Below are 26,212 nucleotides of genomic sequence, written 5' to 3'. Positions count from 1 at the left end.
TTTAATTTAGTATTGGTCTACTGGAGTACGTTTACATTTGCAAAGTTGGTGCATCAGACACTGAAGCCATTATTCATTAATGAATCATTTTAAGGTTGTGGTGGCCCAACTGTGGTGCAGAGCCCTCTACTGGGCTTCAACAGGAGTGCATATTCCAAGCTTAACATTGAAACATAGAAAATAGGAGCAGGAGTAGGCCATTTGGCCTTTCGAGCCTGCCCCGCCATTCAATATGATCATGGCTGATCCTCCATCTTAATACCATATTCCTGCTCTCTCCCCATACTGCTTGATGCCTTTTGTGTCTAGAAATTTATCTCTCATTCTTAAATATATTCAGTGACTTGGCCTCCACTGCCTTCTGTGGTAGGGAATTCCACAGGTTCACCACCCTCAGTGAAGAAATTTCTCCTCATCTCAGTCCTAAATGTCCTACCCCGTATCCTGAGAATGTGACCCCTCGTTTTGGACCACCCCCAGCCATGGGAAACATCCTCCCTGCATCCAGCCTGTCTAGCCCTGTCAGAATTTTATACATTTCAATGAGATCCTCTCTCATTTTTCTAAACTCGAGTAAATACAGGCCGAGTCGACTCAACCTGCTCATACGACTGTCCTGCCATCCCAGGAATCAGTCTGGAGGACCTTCGCTGAACTCCACTATGGCAAGTATATCCTTTTAGGTAAGGAGACCAAAACTGCACACAATACTCCAGGTGTGGTCTCACCTAGGCCCTGTATAACTGCAGTAAGACATTCTTGCTCCTGTACTCAAATCCTCTTGCAATGAAGGCCAACATACCATTTGCCTTCCTAACTGCTTGCTGCACCTGCATGTTTGCTTTCACTGACTGGTGTACAAGGACACCCAGGTCCCTTTGTACATCAACATTTCCCAATCGATCACCATTTAAATAATACGCTGCCTTTCTATTTTTCCTTCTGAAGTGGATTACTTCACATTTATCCACATTATACTGCATCTGCCATGTATTTGCCCACTCATTCAACTTGTCTAAATCGCCTTGAAGCCTCTTTGCATCCTCCTCACAACTCATGATCCCACCTAGTTTTGTGTCATCAGCAAACTTGGAAATATTACATTTGGTTCCCTCATCCAAATCATGGATATATATTGTTAATAGCTGGGGCCCAAGCACCGATCCCTGCGGTACCCCACTAATCACTGCCTGCCACCCTGTAAAAGATCCATTTATTCCTACTCTCTTTCCTGTCTGTTAACCAATTTTCAATCCATGCCAGTGTATTACCCCCAATCCCATGTGCTTTAATTTTGCACACTAACCTCTTATGTGGGAATTTATCAAAGGCCTTCTGAAAATCCAAATAAACCACATTCACTGGCTTTCCCTTATCTATTCTACCAGTTACATCCTCAAAACTCCAGGAGGTTTGTCAAACATGATTTCCCTTTCATAAGTCCATGTTGACTTTGTCAATCCCGTTGATATTTTCTACGTGCCCTGTTATCACATCCTTTATAATAGACTCTAGCATTTTCCCTACTACTGATGTTAGGCTAACCGGTCTGCAGTTCCCTGTTTTCTCTCTCCCTCCTTTTTTAAATAGTGGGGTTACATTTGCCACCCTCCAATCTGCAGGAACTGTTCCATAATCAATAGGATTTTGGAAGATGACAACCAATGTATCCACTATTTCCATGGCTACCTCTTTGTACTCTGGGATGCAGATTATCAGGCCCTGGGGATTTATCGGCTTTCAGTCCCAATAATTTCTCTAGCACTTTTTTTTACTGATACTAATTTCCTTTAATTCCTCCTTCTCACTAGTCCCTTGGTTCCCTAGCATTTCTGGGAAGTTATTTGTGTCCTCTTCCAAGAAGACAGAACCAAACTATTTGTTTAATTGTTCTGCCATTTCCTTGTATCCCATTATAAATTTTCCCGTTTCTGACTGTAAGGACCTATATTTGTCTTCACTAATCTTTTTCTTTTTACATACTTGTAGAAGCTTTTACAGTCCATTTTTATGTTCCTTGTTACATGCATCTCTAATTCCCTGTTTGATGCCATCCCCTACTTTACCACTACTGTTTGGAGGCCAATAGACAACTCCCACCAATGTTTTCTGCCCCTTATTGCTTCTTAACTCCACCAAGACTGATTCTATATCTTGATTTTCTGAGCCAATATCCTCTCACTATTGCTCTGATTTCATCCTTTACTAATAACGCCACCCCACCTCCTTTTCCTTTTTGCCTGTCCTTCCTAAACATCGAATACCTTTGGATATTCAGCTCCCAGCCTTGGTCACCCTGCAGCCATATCTCTGTAATTGCAATTATATCCGTTTACATCTATTTGCGCTGCTAATTTGTCTACCTTATGAATGCTTGGTGCATTCAGATACAGTGCCTTTAGATTTGTCTTTTAAACATTTTTCGACATCTTAACATTTTTTTGTACTATGGCCCTATTTGTCTTATCATTTTTTCTTACCCGGACCCTATTTGTTAGTGCACTCTTTTGTTTGTACGCTCTGTCCCTTCCTAACACAATCTGGTTATCCTTACCCCAATCGCTTTCCTGCACTGCATCTTTGTCTTTTCTCTTTGGCATTCTAGATTTCTCTTCACCGGGACCCTCTCCCCCACCGCCCCCCCCTTATTTAGTTTAAAGCCCTATCTACCTCCCTAGTTATTCCATTCGCTAGAAATCTGGTCCCAGCATGGTTCAGGTGTAGTCCGTCCCAACGGAACGCTCTCTCTTTCCCCAGTACTGGTGCCAGTGCCCCACGAATCGAAACCCACTTCTCCCACACCAATCTTTGAGCCGCGCATTCATCTCCCTGATCTTATTGACCCTATGCCAATTTGCTCGTGGCTCAGGTAATAATCCAGAGATTGTTACCTTTGTGGTTTTGCTTTTTAATTTAGTCCCTAGCTGCTCAAACTCTCTCAGCAGAACCTTTTTCTTAGTCCTACCTATGTCGTTGGTTCCTACGTTGACCACGGCAACTGGATCCTCCCCCTCCCACTCCAAGTTCTTCTCCAGCCCGGCAGAGATGACCTTAACCCTGGCACCGGGTATGCAACATAGCCTTTGGGACTCATACTCCTGGCTGCAGAGAACAGTGTCTATCCCCCTAACTAAACTGTCGCCTACTACAATCACCGTCCTTTTTACTCCCCCCCCCGAACGGCTTCCTGTACCATGGTGCCGTGGTCAGTTTGCTTGTCCTCCCCGCAGTACCCGCACTTGTCCACAAGAGTTGCAAGAACCTCAAATCTATTGGACAAGCACAGGGACTGAAGCTCTTGCAATACCAGCTCCTGGATCCCCGTACCTGCCTCACTCGCAGTCACACCATCCTGTCCCTGACCACGTGCCAATTCTAAAGTATTTAATCTAAGGGGCGTGGCTGCCTCCTGGAGCAAAAGGTCCAGGTAGCTGTCTCCCTCCCTGCAGCTCAGACCCCAGCTGCTCAACTTGGAGCTGAAGTTCCTCGAGCTGCAGACACTTACTGCAGATGTAGTCGCCCTGGACAAAAATGTCCATAAGCTCCCACATATTGCGGCAGCAACATATCTCCTGTTCTCCCATTATTTTATTTATTTAATTAATTTAGTGTTAATCAAGTTATTTGCCTTGTTTAATTTAATAGATTAATTAAATTAAGTTTAGTTTTTTGAAATTTAGTTATATGCTATATGTTAACTTAAAACTTAGCCCCTCACTTACCTATCTCGTCACACTGCAGTTTTCTCTTGTTGCAGGTGTGTTGCTTTTATCCCCATTCTCGGTCTGCTGCTGCTCTTGTCCGTCGCCGCTCTGCGGAAAAAGTTAGGAAAAGCAAGGCAAAGCAGCACCTCCTTACCAAACTCTCAAGCTTCTCACTCTGTGCCTGCTGCACTCACAGGCCCCTGTATTTCTACTGTTTGTGACTCGGATGAGTCAGCCCTGCTCTGCTACTGTTTCAGGAACCAGTTTAATCTAGCTAACCAATTAACTACAGCAAGCTCTCCAGTAGGAGAAACAATACCATTAGATTTGGGAAGATGTTGGATCCTTTTACGTAATTGATTCAGTAGGTGGCAGGTGGAATGCAACATGATTTAAGTGGGAAATCATTATTATGGTAGCAAATAACCAACAGAGGGAGTATGTGTTAAATGGAAGTCATACAAAGTGATCAGCAAAGAGATTGCATTAGCAGAAGATAGAGTACGAATCAAAAGTAGTCACATTGGTACCATATAAGGTGTTGGTCAGAACTTTTCAGTTGTACTGTGTGCAATTCTGATCACTTAATTATTGGAAAGACATTATTCCCTTTGAATTGTTAGAGGTGAGCAATCAAGATGATTGTAGACATTGGAAAGGTTAAGGAAGCTGGAGGTGTTCTTTCTACCCCCCCCCCCCCCCGAGATTATGAAGGGTTTTAAAGGTGTTGCTACAGACAGGCTGTTCCCTTTTCTGAAAGGTTCAATTGTCAGGACGCAAGATTAAACATTAAAAGCTGGGAGTAAGAAGGGAAGTCACGCATTAGTTGTTAATAGACCTGAGGAACTGCAAATGCCGGAAACCTGAATTAACAACAAGTAAATGCCAGAAATACACGGGACATCAGACTGCATCTAAAAAGAGAGGTTAACACTTAGGTTATAGACCCTTTGTAAAAAGTTGGATAGCCAGGTGGTGAAGGATAACCTAGTCTTCAGTTGCTTCCAAGCCTTTATTCTCAGATCCCCCATACACATCATGCACCCCCAAGATAAGCTCCCTCCTATAAATGGATACGAGTCCCAATTGATACCCACCACCTGAGTACAATTAACTCTAATTGATATAAATCACATGGATCCAATTACCAGATATAAATCACATGGATCCAATTACCAGCTATAAATCACATGGATCTAATTAACAGTGATATAAATCACATGGATACAATTAACACCTTCGTCAGAATTTTTCAGATTTAGACAGACTGCATTTCCAGCATTTTCTGATTTTTATTAAAAGACTTGTGGAATAAGTTGGCAGGGAAGATCATTGAATTACACAATATAAATGAGTTCAAGAGACAACTAGATACCTTTCTGCAGAGAGAAGGGACTGAGGGGCATGGTGGCAAAGCAGGAAGGTGGAATTGAAATCATTCCAAGGGGTGGGCTTATTGGACCTAAAAAAAAATTCTTTAACTATCGGAGCTTTTAAAAAGTTTGTTATTGACCATTTTTGAAAAGTTTTCTATTTTTCCCAAAAGCAGCTTCAATTTTTATTCTGAAACACCGTAGGTAGTTAAGTTTTTAAAAAAAATCATATTAACCTTTTATACCCATAGTTTTCAAATGTGGTTTAGAATGGGGAATAATTAACAATCATCTGAATCAGAGCTGGAGATGTTGATTCTACACTGAAAGGGTTTCTGATCCAGTGCGTCTTTTAAATAGTCCATTAAGTGCATGGTGGGCGGTCTTCATTGTGTGTGTATTTCCTGTTTTCTGAAATTTGATGTTTTTTTTTCTGTAGGAGTATCATTCCATGGATAAAGAAATTTGGAACCCATCCAACCACTGGAGAGGTAAGAATCCTCCACTGAATGCCTTCTGCTTTTGGTTCGTTGTGTTTCACTCCAGGGGACATCTCGGATTGATATTCATCTAACATTATCAACTTTACAAAATAAATGTAATAGATTAGCCAACTGGTTTCCAGTTGGTAGGTGTGGGTGGTATCAGAGTTCAGGAACTGGAAGGATGATCTGCGATGGGGTGAATGGCCTTCTCTTTCCCTTACGTTGCCACGTGCTTACTACACGTTGCACACTGCAATGGCTCCTGCTATAAAAACAGGAACAAAACTTGTTGTTTCGTGCTTGTTTGCCAAATAGCAGAATATATCCTAATCTTGGGAGTTTGAACTGTTTAATATGAACAGTGTGAAGGGAGTTTGAACTGTTTAATATGAACAGTGTGAAGGGAGTTTGAACTGTTTAATATGAACAGTGTGAAGGGCTTGCCCATTGGTTATTGAAGCTGAACAGCCGCAGCAATTAGTAACATTCCAAAAATGAAGAACGAGGATTGAGAAGCCTAACAGTGTGTCGGTAATATGAGATGAGCCTGTTTGTATTTCAGCATGCCTTACTACAATCGTAGTAACGCAAATCCTCCCCACTTACACTCCTTGCGCGCACTTTGATCTCAAAGGGAGGTGCTGATTGCAGACTAAGCCATTTTGTCAAGGGAGAGAAAATCAGTTGCCCCCAAATAATGTTCACCTGCATTTTAATGGCCAGTTATAGAGTGCGACTTGGTAGACCATGGGAGGTAAGTCGCCCTCAGCAATGAACAGTATATGATCAGCGGCACCTGAAAGAAGGGAGAAATTCACATACAAAAACAAAATGTAAACAGTAGTAATTCTGAGTGTTTCTTTTCCCCCTCTTGTTCTGCAGTATGACAGCATTCGGGAAATGATGAGTAGTACTTTGAATATAAAGTACTCCTCCCCCAAATCTCTAATATGAAAAACAATTCTTAGTTTTGTTTTTCCAATAGTGGCACTTGTTTTCTGGAATATTTTGATAGCTTCTCATGGACAGTACACCTGACCTAAGCTTGATGCTGCTAATATAGAAAGAATTGGAAATGACCAGAAAACCTGGAATCTTGAATTTGTTGCTACCATCAGAGGCGCTTCGAAAGTCGAGATTTTTGGAAACAATTCACATTAAAGAATGAACTGGGAATTGCTCTGAAGGAAGCTGAAAGCACTATATCAATACAGAGTATGAGAGCTTGAAGTTATTTTGGATTTGTTTCAGTGCTCGCCAGTGTCTCCTGTTCTCTGTGTCCATGTCATAGACCAGGACAAGCTATTTCACCTCCTCCAGAACAGTAGAACCAGAGGACATGGCCTGTGTTTGAAGGGGTGTTAATTCAAAATTAATCTGCGGAAACAATATTTCAGTGATTGAGTGGTCAATCTATCGCATAGATTCCCTAGGGAGATGGTGGAAGCAGTTAGTATTATTAATTCAAATACAAATTAAACAGATTTCTTTCAGAAAGTAACATTTTGGGATATAGTATATGAGTAATTTGAGACATGACGGGGCAAGTGTAACATGCTTGGGAGGAAAAAGGTGACTGCATCAATGGTTCCCACAGCTCTCCACCACTGCAGTTTTCCTTGTGCCCTTTCTAGATCTGTTATAGATTATTTGATAGAGATTGATTGCTATGATTAGTCAACAAATTCATTATCGTTGCATCATGGGACTACCAGGATGGTAGATGGCAAACTAGGTTGACTGTGGTCTTTTTCCGTCCAGCAATTCCTATGTTCCCATGTCTCCCTCCTCTAGTATCTCTCTTTCCTCCCCTTCATATATCTGTGACATGTGGTGGTAGGCTGCTGATGGGCTGGACTTAAAGAAAAAACAGTTGCATAATTGTGTGCTTCATAATGTTGCTACTTAATGGGTCCAGGGTTTAAATTGCAGAATTTGCATATCTGTTGCTGATGTTATGATGGCCCCTCTTATAAATTTGATCTGGATGATCTGATTTGGAGAGAATGTGAAGAGTTGGCTGTAATTGAACTCTGCAAAAGAGCTCATTTGAGAGGAAGATGAATTCTCCCACTCCTGTTTCTCGGCAGAGAGAGTGTGCAGATGAATTATTTCCTTTCTAGGTCTCCATGTAATCTTCTAACAGGAGGTGAATGAACATGCCCTGGGTGAGGCACATATCTCTCGAACTCTCTCTCCTACAACCATTTTATATGGAAAATCAAAGGATTGTAGTCTCGTGGCCTGAATCACTTGAAGATCATGAGATTGTCCTGTGTGCCACATGGAAAACAATTGGCAGTTATAAGATGGGGCATGTAATGAGTGGAAATCTGGCCAAGAGCGTGGTTTAGACTGGAAGAACTTGATCGGTGGCCAGAGGCCACTATGAACAGTGAGTGCCCTAGAAAGGATATTGCTGCCAGCTGAGCACTGGTGTTCCATGTGGTTTTCCCTCTTGTTTTCTTTTCTATTTTTGGGGGTGGATACACTAAACCATCACTATCTTGAGTTTGTGGGTGCACTGCTCACTGGCCTTCCCAAATGTTGCTCTGAAACAACTGGCCCCCAGCCTTTTCACCACTAAATCCATTTCTTTATTCTGGAAGAAGACTCATGAACCCACAAGAAACTGAGGCTGAAGGTCTACCACTAGGATAAGGAAGCCGGATTTAGTAGTGTGAACACCAGGTGCCAGTTCATGGGGTCTGGTCTCCCAGAATCTCAACTAAAGCAGCACTAGAATGAAAGTGGCTGAAGACATGTCCCCTGTGAATGAAAGAAAGAAAGAGAACTTTCATTCAATATAGCACCTTTCACATCCTTAAGACATCCTAAAGCACTTTACAGCCGATGAATTATTTTTGAAGTGTGGTCACTGTTGTTTTTTGATACGTGGCAGCCAATTTACCCGCAGAGATGAGATAAATGATCAGTTAATCTGTTTTTAGTGATGTTGGTTGAGGGGTAAATACTTAGCCAGGACACTGGGAGAACTCCCCTGCTCTTCTTTGAATAGTGCCGTGGGATCTTTTACATCCACCTGAACAGGCAGATGAGGCCTCAGATTAACATTGCACGCTAATGGTGGCACCTTCAACAATTCCGCACACCCTCAGTATGGGACTGGAGTGGCAGCCTAGATTATGTACTCAAATTCTGGAGTGGCGCTTGAACCCATGACCGTCTGACAAATGTTGTCACTGAGCCAAGGCTGACACATACAATGTTTAAAATGTTTAGAACAAACTGATACCGGAGATCTTTAGCTGCTCTGCAATCATAGAGCAATGTGTGATTGTTTCTGTCATGTTTTTGGTTTGTGTATCCTTTGACTGAGTATCATCCTTTATCCCGAGCACTGATCTCCGCGTGACTGGCGAACATATGGTAGGAATGAGAAGGGTTCATTGGGCTCGCTCTTGTACAAGGGCTGGTTTGGGACCCAGTTTACTTACTACTTGTCTTTTTTTGTAATCTAACCCAGTGGCCTTCCATTTCCCACTGAAGCTTATTTGCTTAAACTGAGTTAGTGTTTACAGTGTATGCCATGAGTTATGTTTCAAGGTTTTGCACAGAATTACCACTGAGTGTTCACATCATTAGTTTCCTTTAAATATTTAAAAAACTGGAATCACATCACCCTCCCGTTTTTTTATGAGCTGAATCTGTTGGCGTAACATTCCAGTGTCCCATTCACTTGTTATTAAGACTAATGATTTGTCATGATTTGAAATCCTGTGATCTTTGTAACTTACTGTAACAAGTGTGTTTTTTTAAAATTTTGCCCAACCCCCCCAATACTTTTTTTAAAATTTCAACTTTTAATGTTTTTTTTTCAATCTGCTGCTATCAACAAGTCTTAAAATGTGCTTCGTAGTCTGTAGAAACCTGAGCCTCAGAATCAGCTGGAGTATGAGTTGCAGAATCAGCTGGATCATGAGCCCCAGTAATGCTGTACTGTTTCAGCTAGAGTATCAGTTGTAGAGCACCTGTAGTACTGTACTGCATTAGCTATAGTGCACCAGTAATACTTAATTGTATCAGCTGGAGTATGAGCTGTAGTGTAATGCACAGGCATGCTCCAGCTGATGTATTACTGCTGGTGCACTACAGTTGATACTCCAGCTGATACTCCAGCTGATATAGTACAGTGCTGCCAGTGTACTCTAGTTGATCCCGGGCTCAAGTTCCAGTTTCAAATATCTTATAAGCACAATTTAACAATTGGTAGCATTTTTAAAAAATTCCCACTAGAATCATTATGTTGGCTTTGTGACAGTGCAGGAGTGTGTTTGAACAGTAATCAGCTATTCTTGCATTTAGCACGATTTTTCTCCATTTTCCCACAATTGTTCCGTGAGTTGTGGGTAAATTTCTCGTGGCTCGTTATACAGAAATCTTGATGGAACACAAACAGTATCTGGTTGCACAGCAGCATGGCAAGAAGCCTGGGAGGAGGTCGAATCAGTGTGAGGCAGCAATAAGAAAAACAATTGGAACGGTGAATCATATTACTAGATCAGTAGAGAATATGTGAGAGAATTTCATGCTTAAACTATACAGTGCTCTGGTTAGATTGTGCCTTGGGTGTGGTGTTCAGTAACAAGACCTGAGAGAAGCATTCAAATGATGGAGGTGGTGCAGAGAACATGAGACTGAACCCTAGCGTGAAAAAAAAAGACTGGAGAAACTGAAGCTCTTTAGTGTCGGAAAGAAGCAACTGAGAAAGGAACCTTCTTAAAAAAAATAACATTTAGTTATTAAACAGCATGGAGAACGTAAATCCAGAGCACTACTTTAAACTAAAGAAGACAACTTTAGAAGAAGAAGGCAAAAACTCACACTGATGAAAGAACATTTAGGAACAATGTCAGGCAGAACTTCATGCTCCGAGTGAGCGACACTTGGAATGGTCTTCTGGGTATGATAGGGAAGGCAAAACTTGTATTCAGTCAAGAAACAGTTAAATAATGGGACGAGGAAGCAACAGTTTTCTTTTTCATCTGTTTAGATGAGCTAAGATAGCTGAATGTCCAGCCTCATCTATATTTGTATTGTTATAGTCCTCGTCCAAGCAGTAACTTGGTAGTGAGAGTTCTAGTTACGCTTTTTTTCCCCCCACTAGATGGCAGCCTTTAGCTGCTGAAAGTCTCCCTATCGTGACCTTAACTGTTTTATAAGGCCTTTACTGGTTTCCTTTTCAGTGCATTCCGTGTCACACACAGTTCCCAGCTGAAAGGGCAGGTGGGTAGCCTTCTCCCAATGCGGCTGTGTCACGACAATCATACAAGCATCCCAGCGTGATCCTGCTCTATCCTCTGTTTCGCTGTAGAGAAACTCCTGACCTCCATTTGGTCGGAGTGGTACAGCTGAGATCAATAACTTGCCATGCGTTGAATCAAGAGAGTGAGCCTTCTTCCTACCAGTCTGTGGCAGAACACACTGGAGCACAGATGTGGCATGCCACTATCTTGCCCTGTTCTAACTCAAATTGAAGGAACAGGCTGCTTTGGAAGGTAGTAATACTATTTCTTGTCATCAAAAGTTCCAGAATTTGGCCATTGTTAAAATAAACACAATCGATTTTACATGAGGTTCCCTTTATCCTACTGCAGAATCCTGGAATATAAATTCCATAACCATTCCTTTGTGCTGCCAGATTTCTGCATATATTGAGTTACAATGACTGCTGGAATCTTCAGCTTTGCTCTTCAATTTCATCAATGAATTGCTAGAAATGTTGATATTAATAAGGCTGCAGGGTAGGGTAGCGGAATGGAGGCTCACACCCACAATTGTGAGCACAATAATGTGCCAACATCCGAAGCACCGCTACAACAACTTGCATTTATATAGCACCTTTTATGTAGTAAAACATCCTAAGACACTTCACAGGAGAATTATCAGGCAAAAATTGACACCGAGCCAAAGAAGGAACTATTAGGACAACTGACCAAAAGCTTGGTCAAAGAGGTAGGTTTTAAGGCACGTCTTAAGGGAGGAGTGAGGTGGAGAGGTTTAGGGAGGGAATTTCAGAGCTTAGGCTGAAGATACGGCCGCCAGTGGTGGGGCGAAGGAAGTTGTGAATGCATAAGTGGCCAGAGTTGGAGGAACGCAGAGATCTTGAAGGGTTGTGGGGCTGGAGGAGGTTGACAGAGATGGGGAGGGGCGAGGCTGTGGAGGGACTTGAACACAAGGATGAGAATTTTAAATTGTACAGATGGAGATTCTCCCCCCCCCCCCACCCCCCCCCCCCCCCACAACGGTAAGGTAAATTGTGATGTTACGGTGCTACTCACAGCTGGAAATCCTATCAGTTTGGCAGAGGCCTGAGAACCAGTAATCTACTGTACTTAACTCAGCAGGACTGCAGTAGAACTTAAATCAAATAAAAATTGCTCTGGAACTAAAAATGTTTTGTTTTATTCAGAAAATGCTACAATCAAAGCAACTTCTTGTAGCTGGGCATTTTTGTATAATTCTGTTGGATTACGCTTAGTAGTGGAGATGTTGGACCAGTTGAATAATTGAGTGGTAGTTGGTATGTGAATTTAGTAGAGGTTAAGGACAGACTGTACTCTTGGAGTGTTTGCCCAGTACACACAAAGGGTGATAAAACAAACACATTGGGCTCTCTGTTCCATTGGCTCCCAAATTCAGAAGCCTCATTGTAACCAAGTGAATGTTTTGGAAAGAGTTTCCTCAAGCTGTCTGTAAATCAGTAACTCTGCAGTAAATATTCTCCTCACAAGATTATTCAGCACGAGTGCTTCAAAAGTGATAACTTGTAATTGTCTGCCTCAACAATTAGGTTATGTTCTAAGCTCTCTAGCATTATGACTTCAGTTGCATTTATTTTTCCAGCCCCTGATTTTTCACATTCTGCCTCTGACTTTGTCTCTCTATTAAATAATGCAAAGATAACCCAAGAGCTGTTACGATTGTGAGTTGTGTCAGAATAATGTGGGGGGTTTTCTGTAGATAATAGGTGAAGGGGAGGAATCGTAGAAAAGTAGTGCTTTTAAATCCTATTTTACTTTTAATGTACTTGTAGGCTTAGTCTTTGCCTTCTAAAACCTTAGCTCCAAACCTCTCATTCTCTTAAGGTGATGACTGACTGACTGGATTTTTGGAAAACTGATAGTCCAAGGATGGCAGACAGATATGAACCAGCTAGTTAAGAGCTGAGACATTGGCAGTCATTTTGTTATCAGCAGCTATTGCTGACAGGTTGTGCTGAAGATTTAAATGAGAGTAGTGCAGAATGTCACACAGACCTCATAAATATGACCTGCTGATGCGATGATTGAATCTAACTGCTTATCACATGAGCAGCAAGATTAAAAGAGCATTCTGCCGGATCACTGGTTTTACAAATATCATATCCCACTGAGACCTGCATACAGTTTTATTTACCATGGTTGGATATTTTAATTAAAACTACTTTTAATTAATTTTCAGAACTTGTTCTGAAGCTAATGAATTGGTCAGGGGTGCAGGAGTTGTATGCTTGTGGGCTCTGCTTAATCCTTGGGGTATTTCTTATCCTCAGCTGAAAATGGGACTTACTTTCCAAGCTACGGTTAGCTGAGAAAATCCAAGTATAGAGTAAAAGACTGCGCCAAATTACAAGTTCAGTGAGGTACAAGTTTCTATTTAGTGACGTGTTTGCTTCAATCACTCCCCGTGTCCGGTTCTCCTCTGCATCAACTAACAGAGCCAAATTCCCAGTTCAGAAATGGGGCAGTCTTGAAGTGTTGTCCAGAATTAGAGATCATAAATATAAGATCGTCTCTAATAAATCCAACAGGGAATTCAAGAGAAACTTCTTTACTCAAAGAGTGGTAAGAATATGGAATGCGCTACTACAAGGAGTAGTTGAGGCAAATAGCATAAGGGGAAGCTAGATAAGAACATGAGGAAGAAAGGAATAGAAAGGCATCCTGATAGGGTTAGATGAGGAAGGGTGGGAGAAGGCTCATATGGAGCATAAATGCTGCCATTGACCAGTTGGGCCGAATTGCCTGTCTCTGTGCTGTAGACTCAACGAACCTGAGAATCACAGACAGCTTATTGGATATCCCGGACAAGTTTATTAGTTATACAGTATTAAGGCATTCATGTGACGTACCTAAACCGCCTCAATTTATGATATCATTTAAGTCATAAGATCGTGTTGCAACTTTATGCCTCTTATTGTGCTTTGCCTGTTTTTGTGAGGATTTGTGTAATGATGTGCGTTGCTGTCTGTATAACTGGTTAAGCAATAATGAAGGATGAGATGCTGTGGGTGTTTCCTCAAGTATTTGGGAATGATAAACTCCCTCCCTTAAAGTATTTTGTGTGATCACTCGGCTGGACTTATCAAGGTGCCACACTTGTAGTATTTCTGAGGCTAGGGCACTGAACTGCCATTTTTTGTTGCTTCACATTCCAGAATCATCATTCCTTCCCTCTTCCCAGCTCGTCATTGTTATAAGTGGCACAGCAGGAGGCTATACAAAGGGATGTCATCTTTTGGTCCTTATGTTTGAAAACATAGTCAAGATGATTAGGAAGCTAAGCACTCCAAGGTTAAGAATTGTTTTGACAATGAGTTATGGGTTGGATGTACTTTTTCAGATGACTCTGCAAAGATAAGACCATTAGAAGGCCATATCCTGGGGCATTCCTTAGCAATGAAAGTTTAAAAACAAATAGCTATCAAGAGACGGATAGTTTGAAACATTGTGGTGTGATTCAGATAGGAATTGTTTTTAATTTGGAAGTTTTTGCTTTTTTTTTTCTGTAATTTGGGCTGCATGGGCATCAGTGTTACACATCGAGGTTTGTTAACTGCCTTTTGTTCATACATGCAGCTGAGCGGTTTTAAAACATTTCTGTCAAGTTCTTTCCTTTCTCTCGAAGTGCTGAGTGAGAAGACATTCATGTCTCACTAATGATTGGCTTGTCCACCTTTATTTATAACATGCACGATTTTCAGTAAAACAAAATTTGTTCCAGTCAGTGTCATTGGTGGGGGGTGAACCCTCGGCTACAGGGGCGGGCGGGGGGAATATTAGCCTTTCAGTCATTCAGTGACCCCTACTGGAAAGTGTCTGGCAAAAACCCAGGATTGGGCTTGGTTCTAATGCCCTTACTGGTGGCTGAATAGCCTGCTGCCACTCACTGGGATTACACAAAGAACGACCACTTGGCAAGGATAATGGGCAATGGCTCGGGTACAACACGGAGCTGTACCCTGACATGAGTTGGTACCTTTAGGGGAAGAGAAGGGGGGAGAAAATTGAGATTTGGGGAAGTGGAAAAACTAGTATTATTTAAGGTCTTACAGGTAATTGAGATCCATCGGTGCAAGATTGATCCTGTCTCTCAATTCATCAGAAGGTAAGGGAATTGAAAGTCAATGACATTCAAATAAAATTATGATTGGATGCCAGTTTTAAACTCTCTGTCTCTGTTTTCAGTATTATAATTGTTAAGTAGCAGAGATTTTCAGTGAATTATAAAATCTCTAAAAACGACAGTCATATTTTTCCCATGTGCGCTGTGTTCGAGAACCGCTGCAGGTCTCCATTGGAAGCCATTGTCTTCGGTCCCCGCCATAAACTCAGTTCCCTAGCACCGACTCCATCGCTCTCCCTGGCCACAGGCCGAGGCTGAACCAGACCGCTCGCAACCTTGGATTCCTATTTGACCCTGAGATGAGCTTCCAAACACATATCCGCTCTATCACCAAGACCACCTACTTCCACCCTGTCTTCACCCCTGCCTCAGCTCATCTGCTGCTGAAACCCTCATCCATGCCTTTGTTACCTCTAGACTTGACTATTCCAATGCTCTCCTATCCGGCCTCCCATCTTCCACCTTCTATAAACATGAGCTCATCCAAACCTCTGCTGCCCGTATCCTAGCTCATACCAAGTCCCGTTCACCACCAATCACCCCCTTGTTCGCTGACCTACATTGGCTCCCGGTGTGGGAACGGCTCAATTTTAAAATTCTGATCCTTATTTTCAAATCCCACCATGGCCTCGCTCCTCCCTATCTCTGTAACCTCCTCCAGCCCTATAACCCTCCGAGATCTCAGCACTTCGCCAATTCTTGCCTCTTGCGCATCCCCAATTTTAATCGCTCCACCATTGATGGCCGTGCCTCCAGCTACCAAGGCCCTAGGCTCTGGAATTCCCTCCCTAGACCTCTCTACCTCTCCTTTTAAGACACTCCTTAAAACTTACCTCTTCGATCAAGCTTTTGGTCACCTGTCCTACTATCTCCTTATGTGGTTTGGTGTCAAATTTTGTTTGATAATGCTGCTGTGAAGCCTTGGGACGTTTTACTACGTTAAAGGGCTATATAAATGCAAGTAGTTGTTGGTGGAGCTGCTTCTGACTGGGTTCTTTGGGGCTGGTCCTGCTACAAAGCAGCTGAAATACAGTGAGTTTGAGACTTGTTGACTCAGTGCGCATCATGATTCCGAAGGGCCAAGTTATAGCAGTATCATAGTATATTACAACACAGAATGAGGCCATTTGACCCATCGTGCCTGTGCCGGCTCCTTGATAGAGCTGTCCAATTAATCCCACTCCCCTGCTCTTTCCCCATAGCCCTGTAAATTTTTTCCTTTCAAGTATTTATCCAATTCCCTTTTGAAAGTTATTATTGAATCTACTTCCACCACCCTTTCAGGCAGTGCATTCCAGATCATTACAACTCGTTGTGTAAAAAATTTTTTCCTCATGTTGCCTCTGGTTCTTTTGCCAATCACCTTAAATCTGTGTCCTCTGGTTACCAACCCTTCTGCCACTGGAAACAGTTTCTCCTTATTTACTCTATTAAAACCGTTCATGATTTTGAACACCTCTATCAAATCTTCCCTTAAACTTCTCTGCTCTAAGGAGAACAACCCCAACTTCTCCAGTCTCTCCATGTAACTGAAGTCCCTCATTCCAGGTACCATTCTAATAAATCTCTTCTGCACCCTCTCTACGGCCTTGACATCCTTCCTAAAGTGTGGTGCCCAGAATTGGAACACAATACTCCAGCTGAGGCCTAATCAGTGTTTTATAAAGGTTTAGCATAATTTCCTTGCTTTTGTATCTATGCATCTATTAATAAAGCCAAGGATCCTGTACACTTTTTTAACTGCCTTCTCAATCTGTCCTGCCACCTTCAAAGATTTGTGTACATACAGCCCCAGGCCTCTCTGTTCTTGCACCCCCTTTAAAATTGTACCATTTTTAGTTTAGATTGCCTCTCCTCATTATTCCTACCAAAGTGTATCACTTCAAACATCTCTGCATTAAATTTCATCTGCCATGTGTCTGTCCATTTCACCAGTCTGTCTACATCCTCCTGAAGTCTGTTACTATCATCCGCATTGTTTACCACATTCCTGAGTTTCATGTCATCTGCAGACTTTGAAATTATACCCTATATACCTAAGTCCAGGTCATTAATATATATCAAAAAGAGCAGCGGTCCTAATACTGACCCCTGGGGAACGTCACTATATACTCCCCTCCAGTCTGAAAAACAACTGTTCACCACTACTCTCTGCTTTCTGTCCCTTAGTAAATTCACACTGCCACTGTCCCTTTAATCCTGTAGGCTTTAATTTTGCTTACAAGTCTATTATGTGGTACTTTATCAAATGCCTTTTGAAAGTCTATATACACAACATCAACCGCACTAACCTCATCAACCCTCTCCGTTACTTCATCAAAGAACTCAATCAACTTATTCAAACACTATTTTCCTTTAACTAATCCGTGCTGACTTTCATTTATTAGCCCACACTTTTCCAAGTACCAATTAATTTTGTCCTGGATTATTGTCTCTAAAAGTTTCCCCACCACCGATGTTAAGCTGACTGGCCTGTAATTGCCAGGTTTATCCCTCTCCCCTTTTTAAACAGGGGTGTGACATTTGCAATCCTCCAGTCCTCTGGCACCATCCCCAGATCTAAGGAGGATTGGAAGATTGTGGCCAGAGCCTCCGCAATTTCTACCCTTCTCTCAGTAAGCTCGGATGCATCCCACCTTTTCTACTTTGAGTACCTTCTAAGTTCCTCCTCTTCATCTACCTCTGCCGTTAGCACAGTTTGCAGTCTACTGCAGTCAAACAATTAGGAACCTTGAGTCAAGTAGCTCCTGTTGTGATATTTAGTGATGCTAACCAAAATTGCTTTAGATGGAGAGTGAGAAATGGTTACCTAGGAGTGAGTAATATGGTATCACTTAATTGAGGGACTGAGAAATCCTAAACTCTAAAATTGTAGCTTAAATGGTTTATAATTCTTCTGAAACCCAAGGTTTGTATATCTATTTTTAACAAAAAAAAGTTCAGGTTGGTTTCTTTTTGGATTTTATTTTGTTTTTCTATTGACAGCAATTTGCATTTATATAGCGCTTTTGATATAGAAAACATCCCAGGGTACTTCAGAGCGGTCAAGAGGACACTGGTGGAAACATGGTCATAAAAAGATTGATTTTGAAGAAGCTTTTAAAGACTGGGAGAGATAGCAAGTCCTTATGCATTGTCTGTTGATGCTTAGCCAAGAGGATTAATGATTGAGAACAAAATTGTGTACTAGGCAATTAAGTATAACCGAGTCCCAATGTATTCTCTCTCATTCTTCAGCACTAGCTGGCAGATACTGTACAATGTAATGCTCTCAAAATGCCTAGCTTAACTATCTGATTTTTAAGTGACATATTGATGTATAAAAGAACAGTCCATTCCCTACGTCCATCAAAACCATCAGCTATTCATCGGCAGTTGTTTTTTTTTGAAAAAGAGCTTTTGATGCCATTTTATCTTGATCATGGTTCAGAGTGTAGTATGAAAATGTTAAAACCGGAAGACATGTGCCTCTGCTTATATGTCCACTATGTTGTGCTTCAGGTAGTGTAATGTAAATAAATCTAAAACTATCAGTGCTCCCTAATATATGAGAAATAGTTGTATTTCACTTGTGATTTCACCAATGCCGAGAGGTGGGAAAAATATTTTCTGGCGACTTGCCTGTTGTATGTGATGACCGGTATAATGGGGTAGTGCTATATTAGTACTTTCTTTTAATCTGAGTGGTTTGCAGAGTTTCTCCTTGCTTTCCCTATTATCAGTTGGCAGCAGCTAAGGAGAATCTTCTTTTAGATTCATCACTGCATTTTCCATCTTCTTCTGAAACCGTTCAGCCTAGATTTCAGTTTGTCCACTTGTTCCATTTCTCTTTCGTTGATACCTTTTTCAGCCCTTGGAACCAAGATTTTCATCTTGTTTGAGGTTATGTTTTAGCCAAGATGTCTGTTTATCAATTCGATTTGGTAGCTCTGGAAGATCATCCCTATTCTTGGCAATAATATCAATGGAGGATCTCTAGTTTATTTGTGGAATAGCCTCTTAATTTGAAGACCGTTTATTTTATTGAATAAGATCTTGATTCTCGTTAAGTGCACCTTAACTAGGTGCGAACTAGTGAGTAAGCACAGCACTTTCTGCCCAAAACATGCGGCAACTTTGAAATTGATGTTAATACAAATGAATAATGGTTATCCCTTTTTGGTCGATTATAAGAGATTGCCCATTTTAAACATGGTTGTTTTAAGTGGTGGGGACTGTGTTGAGTGTCAGCATGCAGCACTCCATGTGCTGCTATGGAATGGTTAGATGTAGAGTAAAGCTCCCTCTACACTCGAATTGGTGCAAACCAAGCACTAGGGTTCATTTCTAGAGGGATAGAATTTGAAAAGCAGAGAATTATGTTAAATTTGTATAGAACCTTGGTTAGACCACACTTGGAGTACTGTGTACAGTTCTGGTCTTCATATTATAAAAAGGATATAGAGGCACTGGAGAAGGTGCAAAAAAGATTTTCTAAGATGATACCAGAACTGAGAGGTTGAACAGGCTGGGGCTCTTTTCTCTAGAAAAGAAAGACCGAGGGGTGACCTGATAGAGGTCTTTAAGATTATGAAAGGGTTTGATAGGGTAGACGTAGTTAAGGTGTTTTCATCTGCAGGGGAGACCAGAACTGGGGTCATAAATATAAGATTGTCACTAATAATAGGGAATTGAAGAGAAATTTCTTTACCCAGAGAGTAGTTGGAATGTGGAACTTGCTACCACAAGGAGTAGTTGAAGTGACCAGCATAGATACATTTGAGGGGAAGCTAGATAAACACATGAGGGAGAAAGGAATAGAAGGATATGCTGATAGGGTAAGATGAAGTTGGGAGGGAGGAGGCCCGTGTGGAGCATAAACACCTGTTGGGCCAAATGGCCTGTTTGAGCTCTACATTGTATGCAGTTCTGCGCCGAAATAAATATCTGTAAAATATTAAGTTTTCCAAAGTATTTGAGACATAGAAAATTTGATTGTTTCGATAAAATATCATGACATGCATATTTAAAATCAGTAAATGAAATTCAAAAGTCACGCATACACAAAAAGGATCAAACAGTACCTGATCACAAAGTTACATCAGTAGGCATAATTGAAGAAAATCAATCAAATGCAGAAATGTGATCATAGAATCATAGAAATTTACAGCACAGAAGGAGGTCATTCGGTTAATCATGACTGTGCCAACCAATAAAGCTATCCAGCCTAATCCCACTTTCCAGCTTTTGGTCCATCGCCTTGTAGGTTACCGCACTTCAAATGTATAACCAAGTACTTTTTAAATGAGTTGAGGGTTTCTGCCTCTATCACCCTTTCAGACAGTGAGTTCCAGACCCCCACCGCCCTCTGGGTGAAAAGATTTCTCCTCAGCTCCCCTCTAGCCCTTCTACCAATTACTTCAAATCTATTCCCCCTGGTTACTGACCTCTCTGCTAAGGGAAATAGGTCCTTCTTGTCCACTCTATCTAGGCCCTATATAATTTTCTACACCTCAATGAAATCAACCCTCAGCCTTCTCTGTTCCAAAGAAAACAACCCCAGCCTATCCAATCTTTCCTCATAGCTAAAATTCTTCAGTCCTGGCAACATCCTCATAAATCTCCTCTGTACTCTCTAGTGCAGTCACATCTTTCCTGTAATGTGGTGACCAGAACTGTACGCAGTACGCTGTGGCCTAAGCAGTGTTTTATACAGTTTGAGCATAACCTCCCTGCTCTTATATTCTATGCCTCGGCTAATAAAGGAAAGTATCCCGTATGCCACCTTGACTATCTGTCCTGCTATCTTCAGGGATCTGTGCACACGCACTCCAAGGTCCCTTTGTTCCTCTACACCTCTCAATATCCTCCCATTTATTGTGTATTCCCTTGCCTTGTTTGCCCTCCCCAAATGCATTACCTCACGTTTCTCTGGATTGAATTCCATTTGTCACTTTTCTGCCCACCTGACCAGTCCATTGATATCTTCCTGCAGTCTACAGCTTTCCTCCTCACTATCAGCCACACGGCTAATTTTTGTGTCATCTGCAAACTTCTTAATTATGCCCCTACATTTAAGTCTAAATCATTGATATATACCACAAAAAGCAAGGGACCTAGTGCTGAGCCCTGTGGAACCCCACCGGATACAGCTTTCCAGTCACACCCATCGACCATTACCCTTTGCTTCCTGACACTGAGCCAATTTTGGATCCAATTTGCCATTTTCCCTTGGACCCCATGGGCGTGTACTTTTTTGACCATTCTGCCATGTGGAACCTTGTCAAAAGCCTTGCTAAAATCCATGTACACTACATCAAATGCACTACCTTTGTCGAACCTCCTTGTATCTCAAAAAATTCAATCAAGTTAGTCAGACACGACCTTCCCGTAACAAATCCATGCGGACTGTCCTTGATTAATCCGTGCCTTTCTAAATGACGATTAATACTGTCCCTCAGAATTGATTCCAATAATTTGCCCACCACCGAGGTTAGGCTGACTGGCCTGTAATTACTCGGTCTATCCCTCTCTCCCTTTTTAAACAGTACAACATTAGCAGTCCTCCAATCCTCCGGCAACATGCCTGGAAGGATTGGAAAATGATGGTCAGAGCCTCTGCAATTTCCTCCCTTGCTTCTTTTAACAGCTTAGGATACATTTCATCCGGGCCTGGTGATTTCCCTACTTTCAAAGATGCTAATCCCCTTAATATTTCCTCCCTCACTGTTTATCCCATCCAATATTTCACACTCCTTCTCCTGAACTACAATGTCTGCATCGTTCCCCCTCTTTTGTGAAGACAGACACAAAGTATTCATTAAGAACCATACCCACACCTTCTGCCTCCACACATAGGTTACCTTTTGGGTCTCTAATAGGCCCAACTCTTTCCTTAATATCCTCTTGCTCTTTATGTATTTATAAAACATCTTTGGGTTTTCCTTGATTTTACTTGCCAGTATTTTTTCATGCCCTCTCTTTTGCTTTTCTGATTTCCTTTTTAATTTCACCCCTGCACTTTCTATACTCCTCTAGGCTTTCTGCAGTATTGAGCTCTCAGTATCTGACATAAGCTTCCCTTTTTTACCTGTGATATGTAAAGATATTTATTGATGAAGCAATAAATACATAAATACAGTTCCATTGAGCAAAACATTCAGATGAGAACCATTCAGGCTTCCATTCAGAGTCTGTGGGAGGTCCTAGAGGAAGGAAAACTGGTATCGTGGGGTGTGGAGGTGGCAGGAACAGCTTACAGAATCAAAAACTAAAGAGAGTAAAACCTGGCGGCCTGCCAAAGACGGGAGCCTGAAACAGTCAGATAAGCCTAAAAACACCTCATAATTGCAGAAAAAACATTTTAGCAGGGACTCCGAGCTAATGGGTGGGTGGGGAAGGGGTGGGGATGGACCCATGGAGCAGGCGAGGTGGTCTGCAGAATTAATCTGAGAAAGACAGACAGTAAATGTTCATGAATCATTTACTTAAACATAGAAAGGGGACGGTGGGGGTGGGGGAAGGCTTAAGGAAGGGAAGAAGAAAATGGTGATTAGCTGTTCCAAACTTAGTTAGCCAGGAGGAAGGTTAGGAATATGGCAGTGCCCTGGAGCCGTGAGGCTGCCTAAATAATGCTGCTGCAGGAAGAACGATGAGGAGCTGCAGCTGCGAAGCTCCATCTGCTGGTGGAATTATGCAGCTGCAGGGTCACAGAAACAATCATAGAATGGTTACAGCACAGAAGGAGGCCACTAGGCCCATCGAGCCCATGTAAGAGCAATCCAGTTAGCTCCATTCTCCCAGGAGGGCTTCAGAAACCATTGAAAATATCTGATTCCAGACAGCGAGTAACATGAGGATTCAAGCACCACACACCCACCATACCCTTCAAGCTGCACGTTACACTTACAATGTGGAGACACTGATTTATGTACTACACCCCTCCACCCTTTCCCAATTTTCTCCCCTCCTGAAAGATTACGAATCTTGATGGGGTATGGCTAAACGTGATACCCCAAAAGGCCTGTGTGACATGCAAAGCAAATTTACCATGTTATGACTTTTTTTTCCACAGATGCAAATGCATGGCTGAGGTGATCTGGACTCTGACCTGTATGTAACATTCTGTCCAAGATTACCATTCTTTTAAATTAGCATATCATTTCTTAAAATCAAAATAAGTATAAATGTAGCCCGATCACTCTTGAGTACTTAAAAAATATTTTTTCTTGGTTACTCCAGTGTAGTTAGTTCCACCTTCCCCCAGATCGGCAGGACATAACTGACTCGCACCATTGTGTTGAGGCATATGGGTTACATGGGATTGCAGAGCTGCAGTGTGCTAAACCAGCTCATGTTTAAAATAGTGACTTTGGTGGGGTAGGAAGAATGCTCCCCTGTGAGGAAAACTAACATTTTATATATTGCAGTTGTGATTCTAACACAATTCGCACCGTTAAGGAACATTTCCTTTAACTACAACATCAGGGAAATCATTCTTCTATAATAAGTCTCTTTTTTTTGTTAAAAGGAGGCTCCATTTTTGGCTGAGTGAGTGATGAACCAGCTGCTATTTTACTGAAACATACAGACCAGCAAGGACTCTGGTCTGACCTTCGTCAAGACTTGCCTCATCTCACCTTGGATGGCTTCAGCATCCTCAGTTCAGTGATCAGGCAGGATTCCTGCTCCTGATGACTATCCAGTACGCTTCTCTGGATAGTATATGTTTGAACTTCAGCTGAGGGCAGGATTGGGTTCAGTTGTGATGCCCTCATGCTTGAATAGTCAGCAAACATTTACTGTCTAAGCTCATACACAAAGCAAAGTTAATTGTGAAAATTATCAGACGGCAATTGGAGCCTGTGGAACTGTACCCCAGCATAAATTACCAGCTTGAGGAAGGGCAGAAAATTGGAAGAAAAAGTAAATCTGAAATTGCACTGAGCCAACACATGAATTTTTGGCTGATCCATGGCTACAATTGCTGCTTCCTCAGGTCAACAGTATAAATAGAAATTGCTAACTAGCCACAGGTGTGGCTATAGCAACACAGATTTAGCGACATGCACTAATTTTAGTAGAAAGCACCGTGTACACAATATATGTTAATGTACTTCACGGGTATGATATGAATTTATCAGACATGGCATGTCTTAGTGTAGCTTCTAAGATTTTGTCCAGCAGCAGTGAGCGTTTTTTGACTTCATCGGAGTGATTGCTGACAACGTTGACCACCCCCCCCCGGGCTGGCTGCCCGGACCCTCACCGCTTGCCTCCGGGACCTGCCCGCCCGGCCCGGACCGGGAACTGCCCCCCCCCCCCCCTGCCTGGACCCGCCCTTCCCCGCTTGCCACGGGTGCTTACCCTGATGGAGCTGTTTGTTATTGGTTAGGCTGGATTTCTTCTGCTGGCCTGGAGCAGTTATTCCGATCGATTGAGTTGACCATGATCCCCCCCCCTCTGTACAATATTGTTGGTGTTTTCGAGGTGCTGAAGTCTGGCGTTTTCACTCATATTACACACCATTTTAGCAGATAACCAATAAGTAGTAACCAAGAAAGTAAAGTATACGTAACGATCAAAAAATCATTTGTGCACACTGCTTTTCATCTTATATTTTACCAACAAATGCACGAGAAAGTTAAAGTATATGACTTGTGAATATGAACATTGAGATCACATGCCCAATGACGGTGTCTATTACTAATTTTCTGATTTTCTAATCAAAAATGTAATTTTCCACATCTGGATTACCAATTCACCATGTGGTTGGTGGTTAATGTATTAGACAATGCTTGTATAAATGATGTGCTGGCTCTGGAATATCTTTGACTAATAATACTCTGAGTCTGTATTAAAGTAATTACATTTGTACTTGCCCAAGGCACAGTACTGATGCTGTGGGATGTTTAACAGTATCTGATCTATATAGCCTCCATTGTAAGCTGTTTCTGTAGGAGTATGAGAGCTGATAAAAACTGTGGAGTATTTTGCTTTGCATTATTGTACTCTAATATGAAAGAATAGTGGTGAGGTTTGAGGTCAATTTCACTGGATAGGTGCCAGCTCAGTGGTAGCATTCTCACATATGAATCAGAAGGCTGTGGGATCAAGCTGCACTCCAGAGACTTCATCACATAATCTGGGCTGACACTTCAGTGCATTATTCAAGAAGTGCTGCACTGTCGGAGGTGTCCTCTTTTGGATGAGACGTTAAACTGAGACAGCATCTGCCTGCTCATGTGGACATAGGATCCCAAGGAATTAAGAGGAGCAGCAGAGTTCTCCTGGTGTTCAGACCAGTATTTATCCCTCAACCAACATAACCAAAACATATTATCTGGTCATTTATGTCATTGTCTGCTGCGATTCCTACATTACAAAAGCGACAGCCAATGAAGCGCTTTGGGATGTCCTGAGAGCGGAATGGTACAACATCAATGCGAGTTTGTTTGTTTCGCTCGCTGTCTCGCTCTCGCTCGCTGTCTCGCTCTCGCTCGCTGTCTCGCTCTCGCTCGCTGTCTCGCTCTCGCTCGCTGTCTCGCTCTCGCTGTAACTGTGCAATTGTCCGTAAAGCTTTAAATGAACAGAATTTTGCCCCATTACAATGAAATTTTAAAACATTTATCTTGGGATATGAGTGTTACTGGCAAGGCTGGCATTTAGTGAAAGGCACGATATAAATGCAAGTTGTTGTTATAAGAACATAAGAAATAGGAGCAGGAGTAGGCCAATCGGCCCCTCGAGCCTCCTCCGCCATTCAATAAGATCATAGCTGATCTGATCCTAACCTCAAATCTAAATTCATGTCCAATTTCCTGCCCGCTCCCCGTAACCCCTAATTCCCTTTACTTCTAGGAAACTGTCTATTTCTGTTTTAAATTTATTTAATGCTGTAGCTTCCACAGCTTCCTGGGGCAGCAAATTCCACAGACCTACTACCCTCTGAGTGACGAAGTTTCTCCTCATCTCAGTTTTGAAAGAGCAGCCCCTTATTCTAAGATTATGCCCCCTCGTTCTAGTTTCACCCATCCTTGGGAACATCCTTACCGCATCCACCCGATCAAACCCCTTCACAATCTTATATGTTTCAATAAGATCGCCTCTCATTCTTCTGAACTCCAATGAGTAGAGTCCCAATCTACTCAACCTCTCCTCATATGTCCGTCCCCTCACCCCCGGGATTAACCAAGTGAACCTTCTTTGTACTGCCTCGAGAGCATATAATCCACATATCTGCCATAGTGTATTTTGAGAGAAA

General features: G+C 42.0%; 1 protein-coding gene across 1 annotated transcript in view; it reads left to right on the top strand.

Moving 5' to 3' along the window:
* Positions 1-26,212, top strand: part of ppil2 (peptidylprolyl isomerase (cyclophilin)-like 2) — a 296,148-nt gene that overhangs the window by 6,627 nt on the left and 263,309 nt on the right. The window contains exon 5 of the mRNA XM_068005535.1: positions 5,517-5,568. Coding sequence (XP_067861636.1) covers positions 5,517-5,568 — 52 coding nt within the window. The remainder of the gene's footprint in view (positions 1-5,516; positions 5,569-26,212) is intronic.

The sequence above is a fragment of the Heptranchias perlo genome, chromosome 25, assembly GCF_035084215.1.
Source record: "Heptranchias perlo isolate sHepPer1 chromosome 25, sHepPer1.hap1, whole genome shotgun sequence".
NCBI lineage: Eukaryota > Metazoa > Chordata > Chondrichthyes > Hexanchiformes > Hexanchidae > Heptranchias > Heptranchias perlo.
Note: the sequence above shows the minus strand (reverse complement) of the source record. Positions and strands in the feature narration are given on the sequence as shown.